A 21,801-nucleotide genomic window follows, 5' to 3' on the forward strand; every position below is an offset into this window, starting at 1 on the left:
GAACTGTTTTTTCATCGATCTGCAGACACTAACACCATAATCAATTTTTTTTGAAATTCTCGACTTGTGCAAAACGAGTTTTGAGTCTTGACCTTCAGTGGAATTTCCGCAAATTTCAAAGATATATGGTCCAGATAGAATTATAAATTGATATTTCGCAGATATAATGTGGCCATAAAGCTAATTAAAATGGTGTTTTAATTCAGATTGGAAATAAATTATGTAATAAATAATTTTCTGGTTCTGGGTCATTATTGACAATTTTGGATTGCACCAGTTTATTTTAACTGGACGTGTAGCGGCCCGGAGCTTGTTTAGGTAAAAGGAAAACTATGAACATTAAAATCTTGAAAGATTTATAGACGATCGAGAAGGTCCAGCGGCGGTCTAGAAACGCCTCTGGAACGCCTTAAGGTTAGATTTATAGTAATGTTACGTAACAGTTCAAATGAGCAGCGTGGAAATTTTTAATCGAAACTGTACAGAGTGACCCAACAATTATCTAGTCGTGAATAAATTGATTTTATTAAATAATACTCGTGTGGTCTTCGGGTCATTATTTCATTATTCTACACCGCGATGTTTTGCCTCGGTCATAATTTAAATTTTGATAAGAAATTATGAGATAGGTTGGTTTAAAACGGTAATTTAAGCACTTTTCCGCTTCGTCGGAGTTTGATAAATCCAGCATTAAATTTATGAATAATTTTGTTACAACATGACGTCGTAATAAGAAAGCTTTTGTGACAAATTGAAAATTAATTTGCCAAGTAAATGTTTAACTTGGCAACTAAATTACATGCACATAATGAAATGTAGACGCAGTGGTTCTCGAACCTTTCTTGTCCATTTTATTTATGTTCAAAAGGGTAATTTTTTTAAATTAATTGGAGACTGAACCATTTTTATAGCGTTGACAAGAAATACATTTTTGACCACTGTATTTTTTAAAAAATGTACGTATTTCAATTATGTAATGTAATAGTTCAGTTTTTAAGACGTAAAGCTAGAATACTTATTTGGGTATCAAGACCAAAAAGAGAGTTTTCTGGCCGAGGCGCAGCCGAGGCTTGAAAACTGGCTAGAATACTACAATAAATCCATTTCCTTTTTGTATATTGTTTTACAACATATAGTTTGAAGTGTTTTTTTTGCGCTAAAACTAAAACTTCTCATATAAAAAATCTATCAAATATTGTCATCATTTTCGTAAATTATTAATTTTTTTATTTTACTCAAATCTGATCAGTGACCTGAACAAATTTCTTTTCTGGTCTTATACAAATAATAACTAAATAATTTGTTTAGGACAGAAACCCCAAAGTATTTTCCTTATGAAAGTGACAGTCGTACAAACATCAGCAGTAATAGCATTTCTGTGCAAAAAATTAAAAGAGCAACAGGACCTCCGAGATCCGCATCCCCACCCGGGTCGTTCCAACCGAAAACTTAAATTTACAAAATTTTCCGCGCCAACTCCCGGAGATAAACCGCCCCCGCGGTGCCGTAACTCGCCTCGAATAAACCCATCGAGATTTTTTGCTCTTCACCAAATTAATTCTCCTCTGCTTTGTCCGGAACAGCACGACAACTCCTCCGTGCGTCTCGCAACTCCCATCGGCGGAGTTCGATCGAACCACGAAGACTCCTCCAACGGCGTCTTCGAAAATAAAAATTTTGTCTCCGACTATACTCTACCTGTTCCGTTATGGCAAGCTCGAGCAAGTGACTCATTTAAAAAGAGACGCCCAACAGTACCATCGATGGTACGGACGAGGCCGGACATACTGTCCGTTTAACGTTTCCAATATACCTGTTCTTTCGCGTTAACTCCGTCGAGGTTTAAGCGGCATTAAGAGGCAATGTCGTACGTTTCCCCAAGTAATTAGCGGATTTCGATGCGATTGTGCTTTGATTGAGTGCAAATTGTTGTGGGAAAGTCGTGCGGATAGTCGGCAGGTCCCTACGTCCTCACCCGATCCGGTTCCAACGGATTTCGCTTGGGACGCACGGGCGCAGGTGGTTTTTGTTTATGTTCCCGTCGGACAGGTGAACATTTGAGGTTATGTTTGTTGTTGTTGTGGTGCGGTCTCGAGGAATTGTCCTTCTGGAGTACTGAAAAATCGCCAAACTGAAGAAGAAATACGGTGAGTGTCTTTGACGAATCTCCTCGCGCCTTCCCTGCACCAAATCCAGGCAAATTAACTTGGGTTGCCATGGCAACTCTAAGGATAACACTCGCCAAAATAACTAATTTAAGTTTGAGCCGGTCCTTGACTGTTTTTTAAGGACGATAATTGTCCTTAATTCGTGTCTGGATTGTCGCATAATTACCCCGATTCAGATTTATGTAATTCGAGCCGTCATTTTTTTTTCCTAGGACAATTCGATTATCTAATCGGAGATTGGCGAAATTGCGGTAAAGGTTAACGAATCGTTCGCTTTTCGGCCGTGAATTAAGTCTTGACGTGCCGCGCAAGCACAACAATTTTCTAATAATTGAAGTAGGCCACCAAGCGTGAAAGTCATGTCGGTGATAATATCGCCGTATGAGAGGAGAATATTTTATTGTTTGTTTTTGTCATTTTCAAGGTTCGAGAACTGTCGGAAATGGGTCGAGTTTTTTTTCTTAATTCGGTGGTCGGGAGAGGCGAAATGAGATGATGAGGTTTGCTCTTTTGATAAAAAGTCAAAGAACGTCAACGGAGTGTTTTAATTAGCGTTAATTTGTGAACTGATTAAAGAAAGGTTTAATTATAGAATGCAATTTTGTGTGGGATTTTTTTTACATTAAAATATAAAGTTAAATTGTTTTTATTATTTAACTCGTAAATGCCAAACAAATTTAGATTATTTTTGCAAATGTTAAAAGGCGCAAGAGGAGTGGAGTTTTTATCATCGAAATATTTCCTAATCCAGTTCAACAGATAATTCTGTTTCCTATTCACGCCTTTTCAATATTTGTCTTGCACGTTGATTTTTCATTTAATTTGTACAAATAAGCCCCCACACCTATGATTCGTTGTGTTGATTCTAATTAAAATTTAAACCTACTATAGGGAATTTAAAATCGAAAACATCTAGGATTTCATTTTTTTAAATGTTTATTAAGAAAAAACTGAAAACAAAATTCTTTTTATTTTTATTATGAAATTAAGTTTGCTTTCTCTAGTTCTTAAATTGTTACTTCTTACATTTTTATTATTTGATTTTATTTTTTTTTACGTTTTACAGTCTATAGTATTAAAATAGTATATTAAAGAACGTGTTTTGTAAGGGTTGATTTGACGCACGAGTCCCAAGTAGGGGACGAGTGCGCCAATGCCCTTATAAAACGAGGGAATTTTTATTAAGTGGTAATTCAAGGTAACGGATGCAACTAAATCTGCAACAGATGTTAAAAAGTAGAGTTTGAACATTGATATTGGAAGTTTTTTGGTGTAAATGACAATAATACACTGAAATATTGATAAAAATTTTCTTAGAGATCTGTTAAACCACGAGTGCTTAAAAGCCATAAACGACTCCAAATTGAATACAATAATGGACCTATTAGAGACGCAAATTCTAATAATTCTTAATTGAACTGCAATAAACATCCAATAAAAAGTTTGCATTTGTTTGTCAGGGCAACAAAAATTTCCAAAACCTTTTTAACCTATCAACAAATTAATAAGTGGATGTTTCAATTGGGCACATTTGTTTTTTTTTTAGTTACCGTTACCGTGAAAATTGAAGGTTGGACACTTAAAATAAATACCGGGTGTTCATTTAAATTTTTCCTCAAAGTTGGCGTTGAAGAGTCGATTGTGAACGCACTACTCGTCAGTCTGCAGAGTAAACACACAAACAACGCAAAAAGTGAGGTTACATTTAAACAGCCAATTCGTGATCTGTAATCCGTGGTGCGTTCACAATCGACTCCTCAACGCCAACTTTGAGGAGAAATTTAAATGAATACCCGATACATCTGCTCAAGTGTTTATTAGATGAGATTTTATTGTAGAATATCTAACGTGCATCTGAATTAGTTTCCCTAAGTTTTTCCTCGCTTTTTATCCATGCTTTTGTTTTTGCTAGAAATAAGGCGCTTGTCTGCGACTCGTGCTTATTTCCACAACAACAAACGCAATGGTGAGCTCCAAGAAATTTCCTAAAATGATTAAATTACGCGATGTTCTATTTAAAATAACAAAGTTGGAATCATGTTTAGAACATCTCTTCGTCAATAAACAGCATTTTCGTTGTTCAAATTTTCACATTCTTATTCTAACATTTCATGAAAAAAAATAAACAAACCAGATTTCTAGCTCACCTAGTTACAACAAGGAAATTCGATTGGTTTGTGAAAATGCAATCTTTGTGAAAGGCTCTAGAACTCGAGTCTTGTATCCTCTTCGTGTTTATTTACTTTTTCACATTTGTTTATTTAATTTTTTTTACACTTCGCAAATGTGTTCCAACTAATATAAATTCACGTTTTTAGTTGTTCACATTAATTTCCATTCGGAGTAAAACATGAAGTGTTTTAGGTTCGTCGTCTAACTAAGCGTTGCCATTTCCGCGGTAATAAATCTCCGAGATTCTCTCACATGTCAGTTCTTAATTGACCAGCAAAGACACAGCCTCATATGCAGAATACCTCGTTCCTCACACAAGTATGTTCCCAGACCCAGTCGTAAATCTCGAATCAAAATATCTATTCGTTCCTATCTCTGCGTAATAACAAGTTGAAAAATTCTTCATTTGTACTTATCTTTGTACCATCCGAGCCGCCCTCTCAACCTCTTCGTGTCTCTTCCGCCATAAACACGTTTAGTTAGAAATTTTGTGTTTCGCCGGTGGCGTTTTTGTATGAAATTTGTTCGATTCGCTTCATTAATCGTTGTCACGAACCACCATTCCACCCCAGTGTTTCCCCTTTTTGCGTCTGTTTCTGATGCACGGTCCTGTTGCCGAGTGTTTTTCTACGACCGCATCGCAGCTGGCCGCCCCTATACGCCGCCCCCCATCTGTCACCTCTTGATTCCATCACGGCGGCGGGTCCGTCCGTGTACATCTGTGCTTCGATTTTTTCGCCTTCATGCAACCCACATTACGCACCCTTTGTCTCGCCCACACCAAGAACATCGAATTTCCTTTGTTCGTCACATCCGAACATGTTTGTGCGGAAAATCGGAACACGTCTGCGTTTATTTTTCCGTTCGCACATTACAGACGGGGCCCATGAAAAGCATGAATAATTGCGCATTCACGCGCTGGAAAATAGGGAAAATTCGCCGACGCGGCAATTTTTTTTTCTACTACATACGCAGCTACCTCTATTCAGTCTATTGATGTTTCAATTTGCACCTCTTTCCTAATGTCAGTTTTAAATCGAATTTGTACGCCATCTTGTCGAGCATGCCGAAAATGTCATTTTAAATTCGAAATAGCTTGTCGACGAGCTCCCAAGAAAACCTTTGAAAGTAGATTCTGACGATAAATTATCCTCTGAGGTGCCGATTTAATGTGTTTTCAGTATGGAACAAACCCTTGAGGCCTTGAGCATTTCCAACGTGGCGAATTATGAGTGCCATTGTTTTTGAGTGTCTCGTAGCGACCTCTGGCGAGGCACTCACTCAGGTCTCGTAAACCGTCAAAAGTGACATTTATTTACATGGCCGCGGTTAGCGCAGTTCTTAAGATTATTGTTAAAATGTTAAACTGCGGTTTAAGTCCAGTTGTTCTATTGTTTATTCTCTAGATAACAACCGTCAGAAGGATAATTCTGTTTTATTGCCTGTACCTTTAGGATCGTAAAAGTTTAACGCTGGGTTTAACTAACCGACGGTTTTGACGGTGTATCGGAGCCATCAAATCTCGCGGCTTTGACTTTTATGGAGAAAGGATAAAAACTTCGTTTGCATGTTTGGAGTTATGGAGAGGTCGCGTCGGTGTCACTGTCAAAATTTAAACCCCAATTTAACCCTGCGGTGCAAGTTCCCCTCGGAAGTTGTGACAAGGGATAGAACTGTAGACAACAGACACGTCCTCGTTGCCGTACACTCGGCTCAACTTCGAAAGTTATAGTATTTGGACGTAAACCGAAGAGGTAGAATAGGGAAATGGCCACTGATTCGGGATCTAAACCACTAAACCAGAAAATCTGTTAACTTGTTATTAATTAAATCATTCTGCAGAGTGATCAACAAGAAAACAAATCAAGAGTGCTACCTCATTTTTTGTTTTATCGAAATGTCTGTCTTATTCTGGGGTTGCTTACAATTACAGGAAACGTCCGTAAATCGAAATCGAAAACTGTTTTCAAGGTTAACATCAACACCGTTGCTTTAAAATTGACGTTTCTTTGACATTTCACAGAAAAATCTGCTTACCAGTGTCGTCGCGTTTGACAATAAAGCTGGTAAATTATCCATTCTTACGAATGTTGTACGAGTTCGTAAAAATTCTCAAAAAAATCAAACTGCACTTTTAACTCCAAGGTGATAATTCGTGTTTTAGAAAAAAGTATCAAAAGGAGATCTATGTTTATAATGTTTAATGTAAAAGCTATTGCTCATTAGTTTGACGCCCTAAACAATGTATTTTCCTTTCCATTTAAAAAACTAATTTTGCACTCGTTGTTAGACTGTCAGATTTGAATCCCATTGAAGATTTCTGGTGTTAGACCTTTTTCCTCGTGTACTTCATACTGTTTCCCTCTTTAGCATGACATTAGAAGCTTAGCCGCGTGTACTTATTGGGCGGTGATTTCCGGGAACTCTTTGGTTTTTCTTGGACCGCAGCCCGCGAAAAAACGCATTTGTACAAGGCAGTTGATAATTTCGCGGTACAGTTGCGTCACCCGTCTCGGTCGGGGCTCTCAATGTCACCGTTTGAAAAGGAAAGACCCTGTTTCCTTTCCGGGCCGAATTTCTGCAACGCAATTATTAAATTTTCTCCACTCTCTCTCCCACGGAGAAACTCAATTTAATCGCACGGAAAGCAACGACTCAAATAATCTGTCTGGGGGAAAACAGAAATCCCTGTTCGCTTCCAATTCGCGATAAATTGAAACGGCTCTCGTGTCACGTTGGAAATTATCATATAGACAAATCCGGGGCCATTCCGGAGATGACAGACACGAACGATGATTCGGGCGGGCACGCCAGCCGCAGTGCGCGCGTGACTTGTTGGTTGCCTAACTTGGGGGATTTGTCAATAACGAGCGGGGGCGCGTTCCAAGTTTAAATTAATAATAGACAGTCGGGGTGATTTATTGAAGAAAAAAGACTGCAAGATTCGACTGTATTTGGGGAGCACGCTCCAGAGGACGCGCGCCGGAGTCGGCAAAAGCGCTGCAAGAACAACGCCGACACAAAGTGTGTATTTTCCGGATTTGTTAGCTTAACTCGATTTGATTCTGCCGACGCGAATCGTTTTGTTTATTTTGATGGTTAACTAACTGGCTCCATTCTGGTCGAATTTTTCGCGAGGGCTTGTTAAAATCCGGTGGCGCATCTTTATTTCCATTTCTAATCGGATCGATATTGACCCCTTCGCCTAATATTAATACACGTTTCGATACAAACTAGTCGTGTGAAACTCACGCATTTAAGTAAACAAAAACAATGTCGAAAGCGTTTACTATTTGGCGCGTTTGAAGTGTTGCGGAAGTGTCGAATTGTAAACGTGCGATGTGGCAAATTAGAAAGCGATATTTGCGTCGTCTGGACGCTTTAAAAAGGTCATCTCGAGATTTATCGTTTTGACAGGATTTGCCAGGCTTAAAAAATAAACTGGGACGAGATTGATGAGGACGTGAACAGCGAAACGTTTCTTTATTGTTGCGGAAATACAGTTTTTAATTCCAAAAGCACTCGATTTATTTTTCGATCTTGTCGACACTCTTGTGGCGTATTCTTTCAATAAATAACAACCGAACATGATGGGGCGTTGAAAGGCTACTTGTTCCCTCAAGGTGCACAACAAGAGGAATTGCTCAATGAATCGGGAAGATTGTGTCTCGGGGCGATAATCGATTAGTGTCAACGCTTCAACAGATTTCATTTTACATTTAACACAGGATGTATATTTTCTTTTCGCGTGTTGATTAACTAAACGAGTTGGAGATTTTTTCCTGTTGCGAAAGGTGGGACACTTAACCGAATATGTCACAAATGAAAGTACAACACAATAAACACCTGATAACAAAGTTGACACACGTGAAATGACAATATCATCGCATTTTCTCTAATTACTTGTTCACACAATTTTTCGCTGAACTCACCTCATTTTAATTAAGTTTTGGAAAGGGGTTGTCGAAATTTATTTTCCGTGTTGTGTCAGTCAGTAATTATTGTTGTGTAAATAACGAGCGACATAATTAGTCTCGTATTTTTCTAACGATTATAGCGGGTCTCATGTATAAATATCATTTTATTACTTGTTACTATGTGCATGTTGTCACTTATGTAACTTACCTTGCCAACCGAAGGAGAATCTAAAACAGTTTGTGAAGTAATTTTGCAAAATTATAGTCGGCAAGGTCAGCGAACAAAAATAAAAATAAATTTATTTCTGAAAGTGTTCTTCAGATGTCCACGATACATAATTTCGATTTGTATTTTGTCACAAATGCGACAGCGGGGGCGAGTTTACTTCCCACCAGTCATTTGTCGTTTGATTAATTTATTTCTCGATAAACTGCACTTTCAGTTAATTTTCTAGATTAATTGTTTCGATTAATTCTCCCAACGCAGAACAATCAAAGTCGTTGTCGGTTTAGTAAATTATCGCAGTTCGACTTTCTCCATTGCACTTTTTCGTGTCGAATCCATTTTATTTTTATTCGTGGTGTTGTTGGATAATGCAATACAAATCGGTAAATAAAAATATTGACGTTATCAAATTCAATTTGCCTCGAGCAGTAGTGAAAAATTTTCACTTTGGGATTTGAGATATTTGAAGACTGATAACGCACGTAATTGGACTAGAATATCAATGACAAAAGTTAGGTTAGGACCATGTTAAGAAGTGACATTGTTGACTAAATGAATTTGTGTAATCTGTAAAATTTTAGGTTAGGTGTGTTTTTATGTTGCAACATTAAATGCATACCCGATACATTTTAAAACTCTCATCACATTTTCCAACATCATCGGATTATTCTTCATTTGCATTATTTTATGTTGAATTCTTTGCTGTAGAAAAAGCGAATGTTATTTACTTGTGAAAGCAGTTGATTTATTATAATTCCACAGAAAACAAAACTCGACTCAAAAAAAGACGCAAAACACAACTGACATCTGTCAAAGAAGGCATCATCCCTTTTTCGCTCTTCTTTGATCAAAAAGTCATAGTCAGCTTGATGAACTTTCCATTTGAATACCGGTTATTACTAGCGAACTATAGAACTATTTTAATAGAACACCGCCTTATGATTGAGACTATTTTTGCAATTTCTTTACGAATGTATTCCCAAAGACTGTCTAGGTCCGGAAGATATTCTGTGATATTTATTTGCTGTTAACTAGTTAATTCGAGAACATTATTTTATCACTATTTGGTGATAGGTTAGCCTGGACGACTTCTTTTAAGATTTTTTTTAACTTCATATATCGGAAGACACAGTGAACAAAACCAATCCTTTCCTGGTTTGTGGTAGATTATATTATTTATAACTTTTACAGCTGTCTTATTTATCCATTAAGCTCCAACAGTGACATTTAAAATTCTTCTGCTCTTCATAAATAAAGTGGTTTGTCAAGTTTGTGTCACTTTTTTCCGGTTTTGTTATATTTTGAAATATTTCAGTGTTGTGTGCAGTAATCCGTTATGGCGTTGTATCTCTTCTTTGTGAGAGATTTGTTTTCAAGTCCCGAAAGTGGTATGTATTTTCCTCTAGAAAAATCCATTCAGACGTTGCCATTCTTTCTTTTTCTATTAAGCAAAACACACTAGAGAAGCATTGATTTGCAAATTTAACATTTGCATCTCGTAAGCTAAAGTGATGTAAGCAAGTTTTTGGGGCAAGAACTTATACAACACGACGTTCGCAAAGTTCGAATCATTTTGTTTTTCAAATATTTAATTAAGATATCTTTGGATCATAAAAGCAATTAGTGAGGTTTTGGGTTAGAGATTTTTAGGTTAAGCGTTGGAGCTAGTACAATTAAAATCAAAATTATAGGGTACACCTCAAAAATCAAGAAGACGATTTATTACAGTTTTTTCCACATGTAAAGATGCCTTCGCAAGCATATTTCCTAGAGGTTACTTCGCAGTGGCGTATAAAATATGATATAGAGGGTGTATTTTTAAAATGTGCCGAAATTTTACCTACGAGGTTGTGGGCCAACGTAGAAGACTAAAAGCAATTAAAAAAAATTGTAGCTCAAAAAATAAATCTCATTATATTTTTTGACATAGAATTTTTTAAATATTTTTTCCGAGTTCTACAAGAAGCCAGTAGCTCGTGGTTAAAATTTGTCCGCGCATTTTAATAACACCCTGTATTTTTTTTTATATTTAAACAAATTTTCAAATTTTGGGTTTTTGTGTCTGTCTGTTTCTCTGTTTGAATCCACTTAATTCAAAAGCTAATGTATCGATTTTAATCAAACAAAATGTATTAAAAACCAAAAATTCGTGACCATGTTCTGTGCTTTGTTGCATCGCGATGGGATTTGAGGAGGCTGCGCAGTATATCGTGGTGTAACGAGCTCGCCTCGTTTATTTCTGTTTCATCGCTTTTGAAAGCGGCGTCCGGTCGATCGCATTAAAGATTTCTATAAATCCTTTCGTTCTCCTTTTACTGTGGTAATTGCCGAGATGAACAGCAAAAACAGAAAGCTAAATCAGCGCTTGTGGTGTTCGTTTTGCGATGTCTATTTAAAAGCTCGACGTTCTGCAAGTGTTAATTCTTCATAACCGGTAAAAAGCGCAGACTGACGTCCAACGGGACAGCCTGCAGAACGCAAACGGAATACCCTCATAGCTGCATGCATTCGCGATAAGAACCTCTAACGGCGTGTTTATTTACATATCTCGACAAACACGATGATACCGCAACAACCCACAGTCACGAGTCCCCCCAGTATCATGCGGATATGGTTCGGTATTTCCTGCGATAGCACTCTTGGCTCCACGTCAAGGAAAATCCTAATAAAAATTCGTGGGAATGCAGATGCGACATGGAAATTAAGCGCCCGGGTCAAACTAATGAACGGAAAAAGCTTGAAGCTCGAGCTTTCTTCGAGTCGAAAACGGTGCTCTCGGGCGGGGGCGCCAGGTTCGGGCGCGTAACGACGTTAATATTTTACGGGCGCTTTTACTTTTATGTAAACTTTCCGGCCATAACTCACCCGTTTTTGACAGGGTAAATAAGGTGAGACGTTGGGAATAAACGAGGTGAGATGTATGGGTGCGTGTACGTGGGCTAGTTTCGCGTCGTGTATACAGAGATCGAACATATTGACGTATTAACTTATGATATATTGACAGCAGAGGCAGTGGAAGCGTCCCCGTGGGCCGGTATTTTTATTGGCTCCTTTAAATTTGAAAGAGAAGGACGTAATTGCGGACATAAATCACAAAGAGGAGCTACTAAGGGCGTTTAGTCGCCCTATCCGTATCAATCGGGAGACGAAGGGATGAGGCACACATAAAAAGGCGCGAGTAAAAGGGAAAGCGCACATGCAGCAGTCCCCGTAAAGGGTTGGAAGTTGCCAAAATCGCAAAATTGGGAGTGACGGGAAAGGAATGAAAGTTGAACGACTTATCGACAAAACAATGGAAGCGAAAAATGCATCGACGTCTTGTAGGAACGTTGCAATTAAGATAGTACCACCGAAGGCGATCAAGTGAGATTTAATGATACGATTTAGTACACACACAAATTAAAGTACATGTCACATCACAGTCTAAGCAACATAATTTCCTGACTAACGGCGCCACTGGACTGTCACGATAACTTACAGTAGCAAAGAAATTGTTGACGTAGGTTGTGATTAAAAAGACGAAACACCTCTAATTTTAGATAACCGCAGTAGCATGTTTGTTTATCAGACAAGCTCTAAACTACCTAGTGTAATAATTTCAAATCTCTTTTTCTTGTCGTTTTCTGGATCTTGGCTTGACAGATTATCGTCCTAGCTAGACTAGTTTTTTGATTTTAATAAGTCCTACGCCTTCTTGCGGCTTGTTCACAGATTTTTCACAGGTCTTCTTACATGAGCATTTAAAAACCATTAAAAAAATTTTCCGCCTAGAGTGGATATTTTTTTCACACAATAAAATCATAATAGGTAAGTTTAATGTACGAGCGCAGCGAGAGCAATAATTACATGAGGGATGAAAAGATATCGCATATACGCTATGTACTCGTACATTATTTACATGGCGTATAATTGTCAACGTGACGTTGTTCAGTATAAGTGAGTGCAATGACTGTAACATCAATGTAAATAACTAAATATTAATATAAAAAACTTGTTTTCACTTTTGTATTGTGTTTTCAAGGGTACTTTCAATTTTCTTGTTCGTACATAAACAGCGTTCACGTTGTTTTGGCATAATGGGATGCGGACCTATCATAATGAACATAACATGTTGCTGAATTTCCCGCGATGTCTGAGTATTCTTCTATTGCAAACTAGTAAAACTGACAACAATGCACTAGACATTGACGCTATTTATAACCTCGAACTTAGAAAAACATAACCTAATTCAACAGACAGCTTTACTATCAAATTAAATGCAAAATTTCCATGGCCTCCCATTATGCAAAACAACTTTATTGGTACTGTGACACACTATGTCAACGTATCAATCCCGCTAACAATAAATTAACTCAGTCGGCTGTGCTTTTCCTCCCAAGGCACTAAAATCTCTTTACTTGGTACTTTGGGGGACTGAAATAACACTTTACCAAGTGTTCCAAAATGATTGTGGTATCGTAGGGTGTTTCGATTGGAAAAAATAGTTTGCCACCTTTCGACGATAAGGTCCCGCACTACACTACGCCAAACATAACCTCGAAGCCGCTGGCAAGTGTCAAATATCATTTCTCTCATCCATTGTCTGTTGTCAAAAATTCACAAGAAAGTGAAATGATGCCTGGGGTTTACCCAACGAAAACTAGTCAAAACATTTTATTATTTTAAGGAGTTGTAATTGTTTAAAACCAATAAATAAAAAAAAAACAATACAAACTGATTTAGTAAAAATTGTTGATAAACCTAATCTCTCTTATACCTCGAATTGCAGCAATCGCTGCGCTCGTGTGTGTAAACTTCCCACTTGTAAAAAAATAGTGCTTTACCCACATCTTGCATTTTGGATCTGTATTATCATTAAAAACGCAAATAAATAATGTACTGTGAATTATTTAGTGCAAAATCAATAATCCACCCTCACTTGTGACCCCTTCCCAAACACCGTCTTCTTCGAACGACCCTGAAGGAGTCGTCATTGACCTCATTGAGAAGCCCTGCTCCAGTCGTGCACATTTCTCTTTTCTAGAATAATAAATACTTCCTTCTTGTTCGTTGTGTTTGCAATTATCTTGTATTGCAGAGAAACTGCAGTGAAGTTTTACTCGTTTCGCGCTTCCACTTGAAAAACTGTTATTTTCCAACTTGTTTAATTTTATAACAGTTTATTTGTTTATTAGCATTCGTAAATTTAACTTTTCCAGAGACGTTTCCTTGGAAGAATTTAGAATTTTTTAAATTAGACTGAACCTCTGCAGTGACAAGCAAAGTGAAAGGCTATGAAAAATTACAAATACGTCGTAGATTGATTCATACGAATTAAATTACTGTCAAATGTCAGGGAAATCTATAGTTCGTTGTCAAAAACAATAAATGAAAAATCACCCCCCAGTGTTATTTTACAAAAAAAGCCTCCCACCCATTTAGTTGCAATAAAATTTGCAGGATAGGAGAATTATTGAGAAACAAAATTCAACCGCTTCAAAATTTATTAATTGTCGACAGAAAAACAAATTTATTAAGATCGCAACGAAATATTACTAAAACATAATTTTTCTTTTCCGCTACAATAAATCTCCGAGTTATTTATATTACGCGTATAAATAAGGAGATTAGTTTTTTTTAGAGGCGTACTCAGGTCTAATAAAAATATTTGAGTGAAACTCGAATACACCTAGATGAAAAATAATATTTCTCCTCGTAAATTGTTTGCTAATAATTAATACCCAGGTAAAAGCCTTCACCTTAAAAAAACACTTTCTGAAAATTCGTTCAAGTGATTTCAAGCAACAAGAGACGAAACCCACCAGGACTTTTTTTCGTTGAATATTATACAATACACATCCAATGTATTCAATTTTTGCATCAAACACTTCACTTGCGCTTTAATACATATATGTATAATTGTGCGGAGTAAGCTAAGACACAAGTTTCAACTTTCAGGGCACAGTGATGTGCAAAAATTTCGTACAGTTGTGGAATTAAAATTTCGGGCAGTGTTTTTCTGTCACTTCAACAAAACCTCTTCACCTTGTACTGTCATCGTGACTGACATTCAAAAAGTAAACTTTTCTGTGTCAGTCACCCAGTCAATTTTGAATTTTAAGTTTTCAGTTAATTAAATCATCGCTTTTTTATGTTGCCTACCCGTTATTATGCCACAAATGACAATTTTTGAATGCCAAAAAGACAAAAACATGACAAGAGTAAAAAATGAGGTTATGAACGTAAATGTTGTTTTAGAGTTTATATCATGACATTGCCAATACTGCTCGAAATTTTCATTCCGCAACTGTACATCATTTCCGACGCACGCGTTCAATTAATATGCAAATGGCCCCACAGAGGAATAAATTTTCAATTTGCTCCCAAACAGCTAACTAACCAATATCGCAGCCCAATCGGCGACAAGGACTTTATTTACTTTCTATCTGCGCCCTCTCCGTTTGTCGCCAATAAATTACCGCTAATAAAATAACTGTCAAAAATGACTGCCATTATCCCCAGGACACATAATACCCCCGTAACGATCCCCCAGTATCGCACTTAATTTCGACTGAATGCCCATTTTTGAATCGACCACAAATTGGAGAAGCTCGACGCGTTGTTAATTGCTCGCTTCTCGATTTTTCCCTTTCGCCATCAATCTTATATAATTTTTTTCGACCCCGTCAGCAAGCAATTCTCAATTAGTCCTGTATCGATTGCGAACGAGCCTCGTGTGAAGTCAACGGTTCGTGCGAATTTCTCCGTCGTGTTATCACACTTTTCAGTCAAATATGCCGAAGAAGAGGGCCGCTTTCCGCCCCTCAAACCGATCACGGTGAGGATCTTGTCGGAAAGGGTGCATGTGCTATTTCGAGGGTTGTCCCGACCCTCTACGCGGCTTAACATTATATTATCCTTTGCCAAAGATACAGGACATTAAGTCATCGGACTAGGTCTTCGTGGAAAATTTAATAAACAAAGGTTGTTTATCGTCCGATTGGGGTCGAGTTTGTCGTCTTATGCGACAGGAAAACCAATAAAGAGATTATCACCTGAAGGTCTCCAAGGAGATCCTCGGGATAGATAGATTCTAGTTTTTCTTCCACTTAGTGGGACGAGAAATAGGTCATCGGTGCCCACTTATTGTTACAGTGCCAAGTTTATTTAATAATTGGTGAAACTGACTGTCAGTTCTGTTACCTAAATAATGTTTTGCACGTTTACGTTATAATTAATCTAATTAATGGAAATCTTGTTTACCTTATGAGGCAGTCGTGCCATCTACATATCGTGATTAACACACTCTATTCATTATTTACTTTGTCAGAAGATTTTGGGGGGTGGGAATATAAAGGGGTTTGTCGGTGTCGCTCGCTAACTTCACTCTAAATTAAAATCGTGCCATCCAATTAACGTCACTTTCGTCATTTTTCATTACACGCTAATTCTTAACGTTCGCTTTTTTCTGTCCTTTTAACTTCATGATATTCGTCTTCCAGTCTTTCTAATTTATTTATGCAAATCACCAATTACTCCGAAAATCTATTTCATGCAGATTTTTCTTACTAGTACCATCACGGGATAATAAAAAGTGGTAGTAAAAAGAATACATCTGCATAATTAAATAAATTAACACTCCTCTGTGATGGAATTTTGAAAGTCATGTCTGAACTTCGTTCAGAGGGTCAAGAATGTCACGTAAGTACAAAATGTTACAAATATTGATAAGAAAATTGACAACTATCGCGCGTTCAAATGAAATCCTGGGCTGAGTAGGTGTTGGAAAAATTAAACCGTTTAGAACAGTGTCAAGTTTGAATTTCCCGCCGTTTGCCACGAATGACATTTGTTTAATCGGGACATAATTGAACATGTTGTTTTCAGCAAAGGGTGTCCTTGGATATTTGCTTCGAGAACAGGAATCGTTAAGTTATTCTATTTTTAATGTAAAACATTGCAAAGAAAGAAAAAAAGAAAAATTTTTTTGGCCCTAAATTTTAGGTTAGCTGTCAACATGCTCTAATTAATCTACACTTTAAAAAAGCACAACAATTCACGGTTTCCAACCCCTCCCCAGCGGACTTCATTTGAACGCGCGATATAATACATATATTAAATATACACAGTGTTCCATTAAAAAATGTTTTTGAAAAACTGTAATTGTGAAAAACTTTTTCTTCTCCAAAATTTTATTGTATTATGATAATATGTCAATGTATTTTTATATTTGTCATGTGAATTTTTTGACAATATGTATCTAAATATTTTAAATATGTCAAATAAAAGAATTTAAAATTGTAAAGTAGCAAGTGAGAATCACGTGTAGCTTTACCGAAGAAGTTTATTAAAAAGTAAAAAAGTAAAGATTTTTGAAAAGATACCTGCAAGATATTTTTGAATAGAGTAGTAGTGGAGCTTGCTATAAAGATGCGCAGTAGCTTTGGACGAGTTCAAGATGAGAATGAGGGAAGTTGGTGTATCAGTGGCGTATCTGACATATGGGCACGCCGTGCGTATGTGCATATATGTTTTTCCGTGATCAAAGTAATACCCCTGACAATGTTACGTACGCCACTGGATACGCCCCAGACTCGTTTTTAATTTTAATAATTGAAGTAAACCGCTCACTATTTATGACCTACACTAATCAAATTAAAAATAAATTTTTTGATACAAATGTCAAAGGACTTTTATTCGACTAACATTGTTTACACAGTAATCACATCCCACTACCATTCCGTCCGGAATTAACTTCATTAAATAGTCAACTCCTACTAGTAATTAACTTTAACCAATAATCAATCGATTTTAGGTCGGAAAAAATGTTATGTGATTAGTTGAAGGCGTCACGTTCCCAGTCAAAAATGACATTTTAGGGAGCTGAAATTAAAGTGCGATTATATCGCGTCGCAACGAATTACGTATTGTTTTGGGACTGCAAGAATGTCTCGTGTGAGTCTTATCTTTTATTCAGGAATTTTAAAGTGTAAACGTGCCCACAAATATCACAGGTGTGGTTGTTTTTAAATTTTGTACGGAGGGAAGTGAGGCAAGTAAAAGGATTGACATCATGATCAGAGATCACCTGGAGTTTTCTTCTGTGAGGGGATTTTTTCGTACGTCGATGCACATCGAAAAAGGTAAATTTTTGATCAATAACGGTAGCGTTTACTACGTATGAAGTAAAAGGTCTTTAATCGTACGAGAAGTAATAATAACAAAATAAATAAAAATGATCGCTGTGACTAACAGGAGATTCATAAATATTTACCGAACGTGTTTACTTAAAAATTGTTCGGATTTTGTACCGTTGTAACGGTGATAATTGTAATCTTATCGAGATTTTTTTCCGTTGAATTGGACAAAATCTGCATCACTTCAAATGTTCTAAATCATTATATTTTCACGTTTACAAATTTTTGTACAAAATGATTGATTGATAATAAGTTTTTTCCAATTTGCTGCAGAAATAAAAAAGAAACAATATCAGTTTCTGGTGGAATTTTCTTCATTATTACTTCATTATTACTTTCACCACTGTGTTCACTCGTTTTATGGAAATAAGTGTAAAAAAACTCTAAATCTGCATATTTCAGCATGGTCACAGATTTTTACTTTTATCTACGACCATTAAATAATACGTTTATTATTTATGTAACTATAGATACATTATGCTAGTCATAAATTACACCCGTGACTTATTATAAGTCACTTGTGATTTATCATAAGTCACAGATCTTAAAAATTTTGTAAGCTAAGTGTTTTATGAAAAAAAGTCGTAGGTTGTAGATTAAACGTCGTATTTAATTTGCGATAATGGTGATTTTGGTGATTAAAAAAACTCGCCTGCGGCTCGTTTTTTAACTTTCACCCTCGTTGATTATGATAGGCATTATTAGCTCGTCAAATAATATACTATTATCTACGACTGCTGGGATAAGGTCTTATTGTGCCGGTTAGTTGCGGTAAGTAATGAAATTCATTGTCACACTAATTAGGTAATGAATTCATTACCTAACTCATTTTGAATGAAAAAAAAAGTGTTTTCAAAGTACATAGAAACTTAAACCACACAAAAATTAAAACAAATTAAATCTATCTTGTTCCTTTCATTTTAAATCAAAAACATGAAGCGACTTGCTATTTGCAAAAAAAATCAATGCCACGTGTAATACCTATCCCTGAGTAGTCCTAGATAAAATATTGTATGTCACATGTGAAATAAAAGCATTGTTATAGTACTCGTGTGATTACGGGACTCGGTCTACGACCTCGTTGTGCAACTTCCACAATAACAATGCCTTTATTCCACTAATAACATAAACAACTATTACGTTTCAAAAAATTATCTGCCCAACTTTTGTTTAACCACTTGTTTACGGTGGAGTTACAACTCTTGCTAAGCTCCAGTGTGTAAATTTCCCACTTGTAAAAAAAGTTGTCAACTTCTGATGCCACGAAATAAATTACCTAAAACTAAACCAAGAACGATTAGTTTTAAAATTGTCATTCACTAAAATACTTCACAATTTTTCTACTTTTACTTTTTACAGAAACCGCCCAAATTTTTAGGCCAATCAGTATAATTTTCAATTACGAGTAGAAAAAATTGTCACCGAATATTTTTTTTATCCTCGGAAGGATTATCCGGTAAAAACTTTCGTCATTTTATTCCGTGCAAGATCTTGATTTAAACCTCTGGACTTGCCATTCTCCTTTTTTTACGAAGGAAGCGAACCTAATAATCCGAGTTGACCGTTACATTTTTCCTTTTTAGTAAGCAATTTCTTAGAAAAACTTCATAACTCTCTTGATAACAACTCTCTCCCCATATCGCGTACGATACTGCTCGAGTGTCGCCGGAAATGCCACCAGCTGCCGCTTCATGCGAGGGTCACCCTGTCATTGTGCGAAATCTGTTCCGCCAATATTTTCCCCCAAAGATTCCCTCCTCTCCAATGAATATTATTTCTGGAATGATTTTGTCATGACGATATTACATCTTATTTTTGTACCGATAGACGCAAGGTGTTGCCTCAAAACAAAATATCTTCAAGGTTCAAAAGCAAATTGTCGATTTCTACATTCATCTGTGACGTCATAAAACTGAAATTTGTAATTTTCATGGAGACAACAATCTGACACACAGTTGGTATTCACAAAGTGCAACACAACTCAAGTTTCACCTTTTTAAATATGTTTATGATCGTCTTATCCAATCATAATCGACGGAAGTTGTGTAAATATTTTAATGATAGCCTGTGTTTAAATAAACTTCCAAGTTCGCGATTGAGAAATTATTTTGCAGAACAATGACATCTACTCCTGGTGAAATTTATTCCACCAACCTGGCCGGATTTATTTCGCCATTTTACCTGTCCCTGCCGGTGTAATTGTGACGATAATCTGCTAATAAATCGAGAGTTGGCCAATGAACTGCTCGCTGTGCGAAGACAAATCGTCTCCATTGTGCCCCAGCGCAAATGCAACAAATTTGATTGGATTTTATGGGCACATTAAAATAGTTCAAGTTGCTGTCATTTCCGTCGTCTACCCGCATTTGTCACAATTTCATCGGCTTACTTCCATCTCGAACAGTATTTTTCGCAGCAGCTATTACACAAACGCGTTGCGCAACGAACGACGTCTTTAGAAATAGATAACGCTTTGAACGTCATGTACTTTCTCGAGTGAGCAAACTCGTTAATTTTTATCTCGTTTAAATTGCACATTAAATAAAAGATTTCGTCACGACACCAACACCGAACTGTGAGGTTTGCGATTTTTGGGGTTTCGCGACAAGAAAAATCGACTCGACTTTCTTACTTTTGCCATGCCGTAAGCACGTTTTACCTGCTTTCGAACGCCCATCGGTAAAGTCGTCCTTATCGTGCGGTATTTAGGGGCCACGCCACGTCTATGGTAGCGCACTTCACACAATGCCAGTCCCGTCCCCTTCTTGGAGTTTACATTCATCGTAATAACAGACGTACAGACAGACAGCTGTTTGTAATTTGAAATCCAGTCAACCATGCGCAGTGAAAGAAGGAGGACGCGTGTCGGACTTAGTGTTTTGGTGGGTTCGGGCGGGATCGAGCGGCGGTTCTGTGATGGGTAAGGTGAAGAAGAAGACCGACGAAGTCAAGAAAATGGCTGATCTGATAGCGGAGAGGCGGAAGAGTTCGCACCTGAAGCGGTCGAAGTCGGTGAGGGCGTCCCTCAGGTTCATAGGGGCGCGCTTCCTCAGCCACAAGAGCGACGAAGTGCCCATGCAAAAGACGCCATCCATGTCCAGTCTGCACGACTACCAGAGGAACCTCTACGAGTACTCGATGCTCCCAGACGTGTTCGTCAAGGAGCCCGTCGAGACCATCCTGAAGACGCCGATGGTCCGGCTCGACCAGAAGATGAAGCTCGGCTTCCACAGGGCCAAGAAGGACAAGGTGGTGAGCACACCGCCCCCGGTCGTGGCGCCCAAAGCCGCGCAACTGCTACAGATCCCGATCAAGGAGAACTGCGAACCCATCAGCTTGCAGCCCGATGGGAACGGCTTCCACAAAAATGGAATGGAATGTCACCGTCAAGGACGCTACGAAGAATTCGGATACGACTACAGACACAACGGTTTCTATAGGAACACGTTGCGACTGTCCATTGTCAACCCCAGGAGGAAGAACAACGTCAGGAATTCGTCGTTCTCCGCCACGTCGAGTACGTATTTTCCCACGTTTTTCCCGACTTTACTTAAGCGATAACATCGCTTAAATAAATCGAGGGGCGAGATAAGTCGTGTCTTGTGCCCTTTAAGTCGCCATTTAAAAATGGCGCCCGTCGAACCTTCACTCTCTCATTGCTTGCAAATTTTTCGGAGATTGTTTTCGTTCCTTCACGACGAAAACAAATCTCAGATCGTTAATGGTGCCATTACGTAAAGCTCTTGTCGGTGTGTGTGTGTGATCGTGAATGTGTCAATACCGCCCATGCGAGATATGGTAATAGTTTTGTCGTGTTTTTTTTTTTTTAATCTCAAAAGGCGTATCTAAACATTTGTCGCGATATATCCAGGTTAATGGCGGTTTTGAAATCGTTGCAACATCCCACCAATGGGTTTAAAATGCGGCGAAATGGTACGGTGCAAAAACACGATCTCTTCGAATCATTAATGCATTTCACATTTTTATGTAACGCAGGTGAGGTAGCGTGAAACAATAAATTTCGTGGCATTTCCTATGCTGTTATGAGCTGTTGTTCTAGGGAATAGAGCGGTGAAATATTAAAGAGGTTGTTTGTTTTTACGCGCAGACAATTCGTGGCTGCTTCTGCCGGTGTTAACTAA

At 37.6% G+C, this 21,801-nt stretch overlaps 1 protein-coding gene across 8 annotated transcripts in view; it reads left to right on the forward strand.

Annotated features, from left to right (window-relative positions):
• wake (wide awake) overlaps window positions 1-21,801 on the forward strand; it is a 110,619-nt gene that overhangs the window by 65,232 nt on the left and 23,586 nt on the right. Inside the window, exon 1 of one of the 8 annotated variants that reach the window (XM_069057230.1) lies at window positions 1,840-2,147. The exons of 2 other annotated variants lie outside the window; for them this stretch is intronic. Coding sequence is in view for 4 of the 6 variants with exons in the window: in XM_069057225.1 (XP_068913326.1) it covers window positions 20,576-21,176 (601 nt within the window). In the remaining 2 variants the exon portion in view is untranslated. Of the gene's footprint in view, window positions 1-1,839; window positions 2,148-9,804; window positions 9,872-17,403; window positions 17,606-19,149; window positions 21,177-21,314; window positions 21,458-21,801 lie in introns of those variants that run through there. 5 more of the 8 variants (XM_069057228.1, XM_069057227.1, XM_069057225.1 and 2 more) reach the window with 5 other exon arrangements.

This window comes from Tenebrio molitor, chromosome 9 (assembly GCF_963966145.1).
Source record: "Tenebrio molitor chromosome 9, icTenMoli1.1, whole genome shotgun sequence".
NCBI classification, from domain to species: Eukaryota; Metazoa; Arthropoda; class Insecta; order Coleoptera; family Tenebrionidae; genus Tenebrio; species Tenebrio molitor.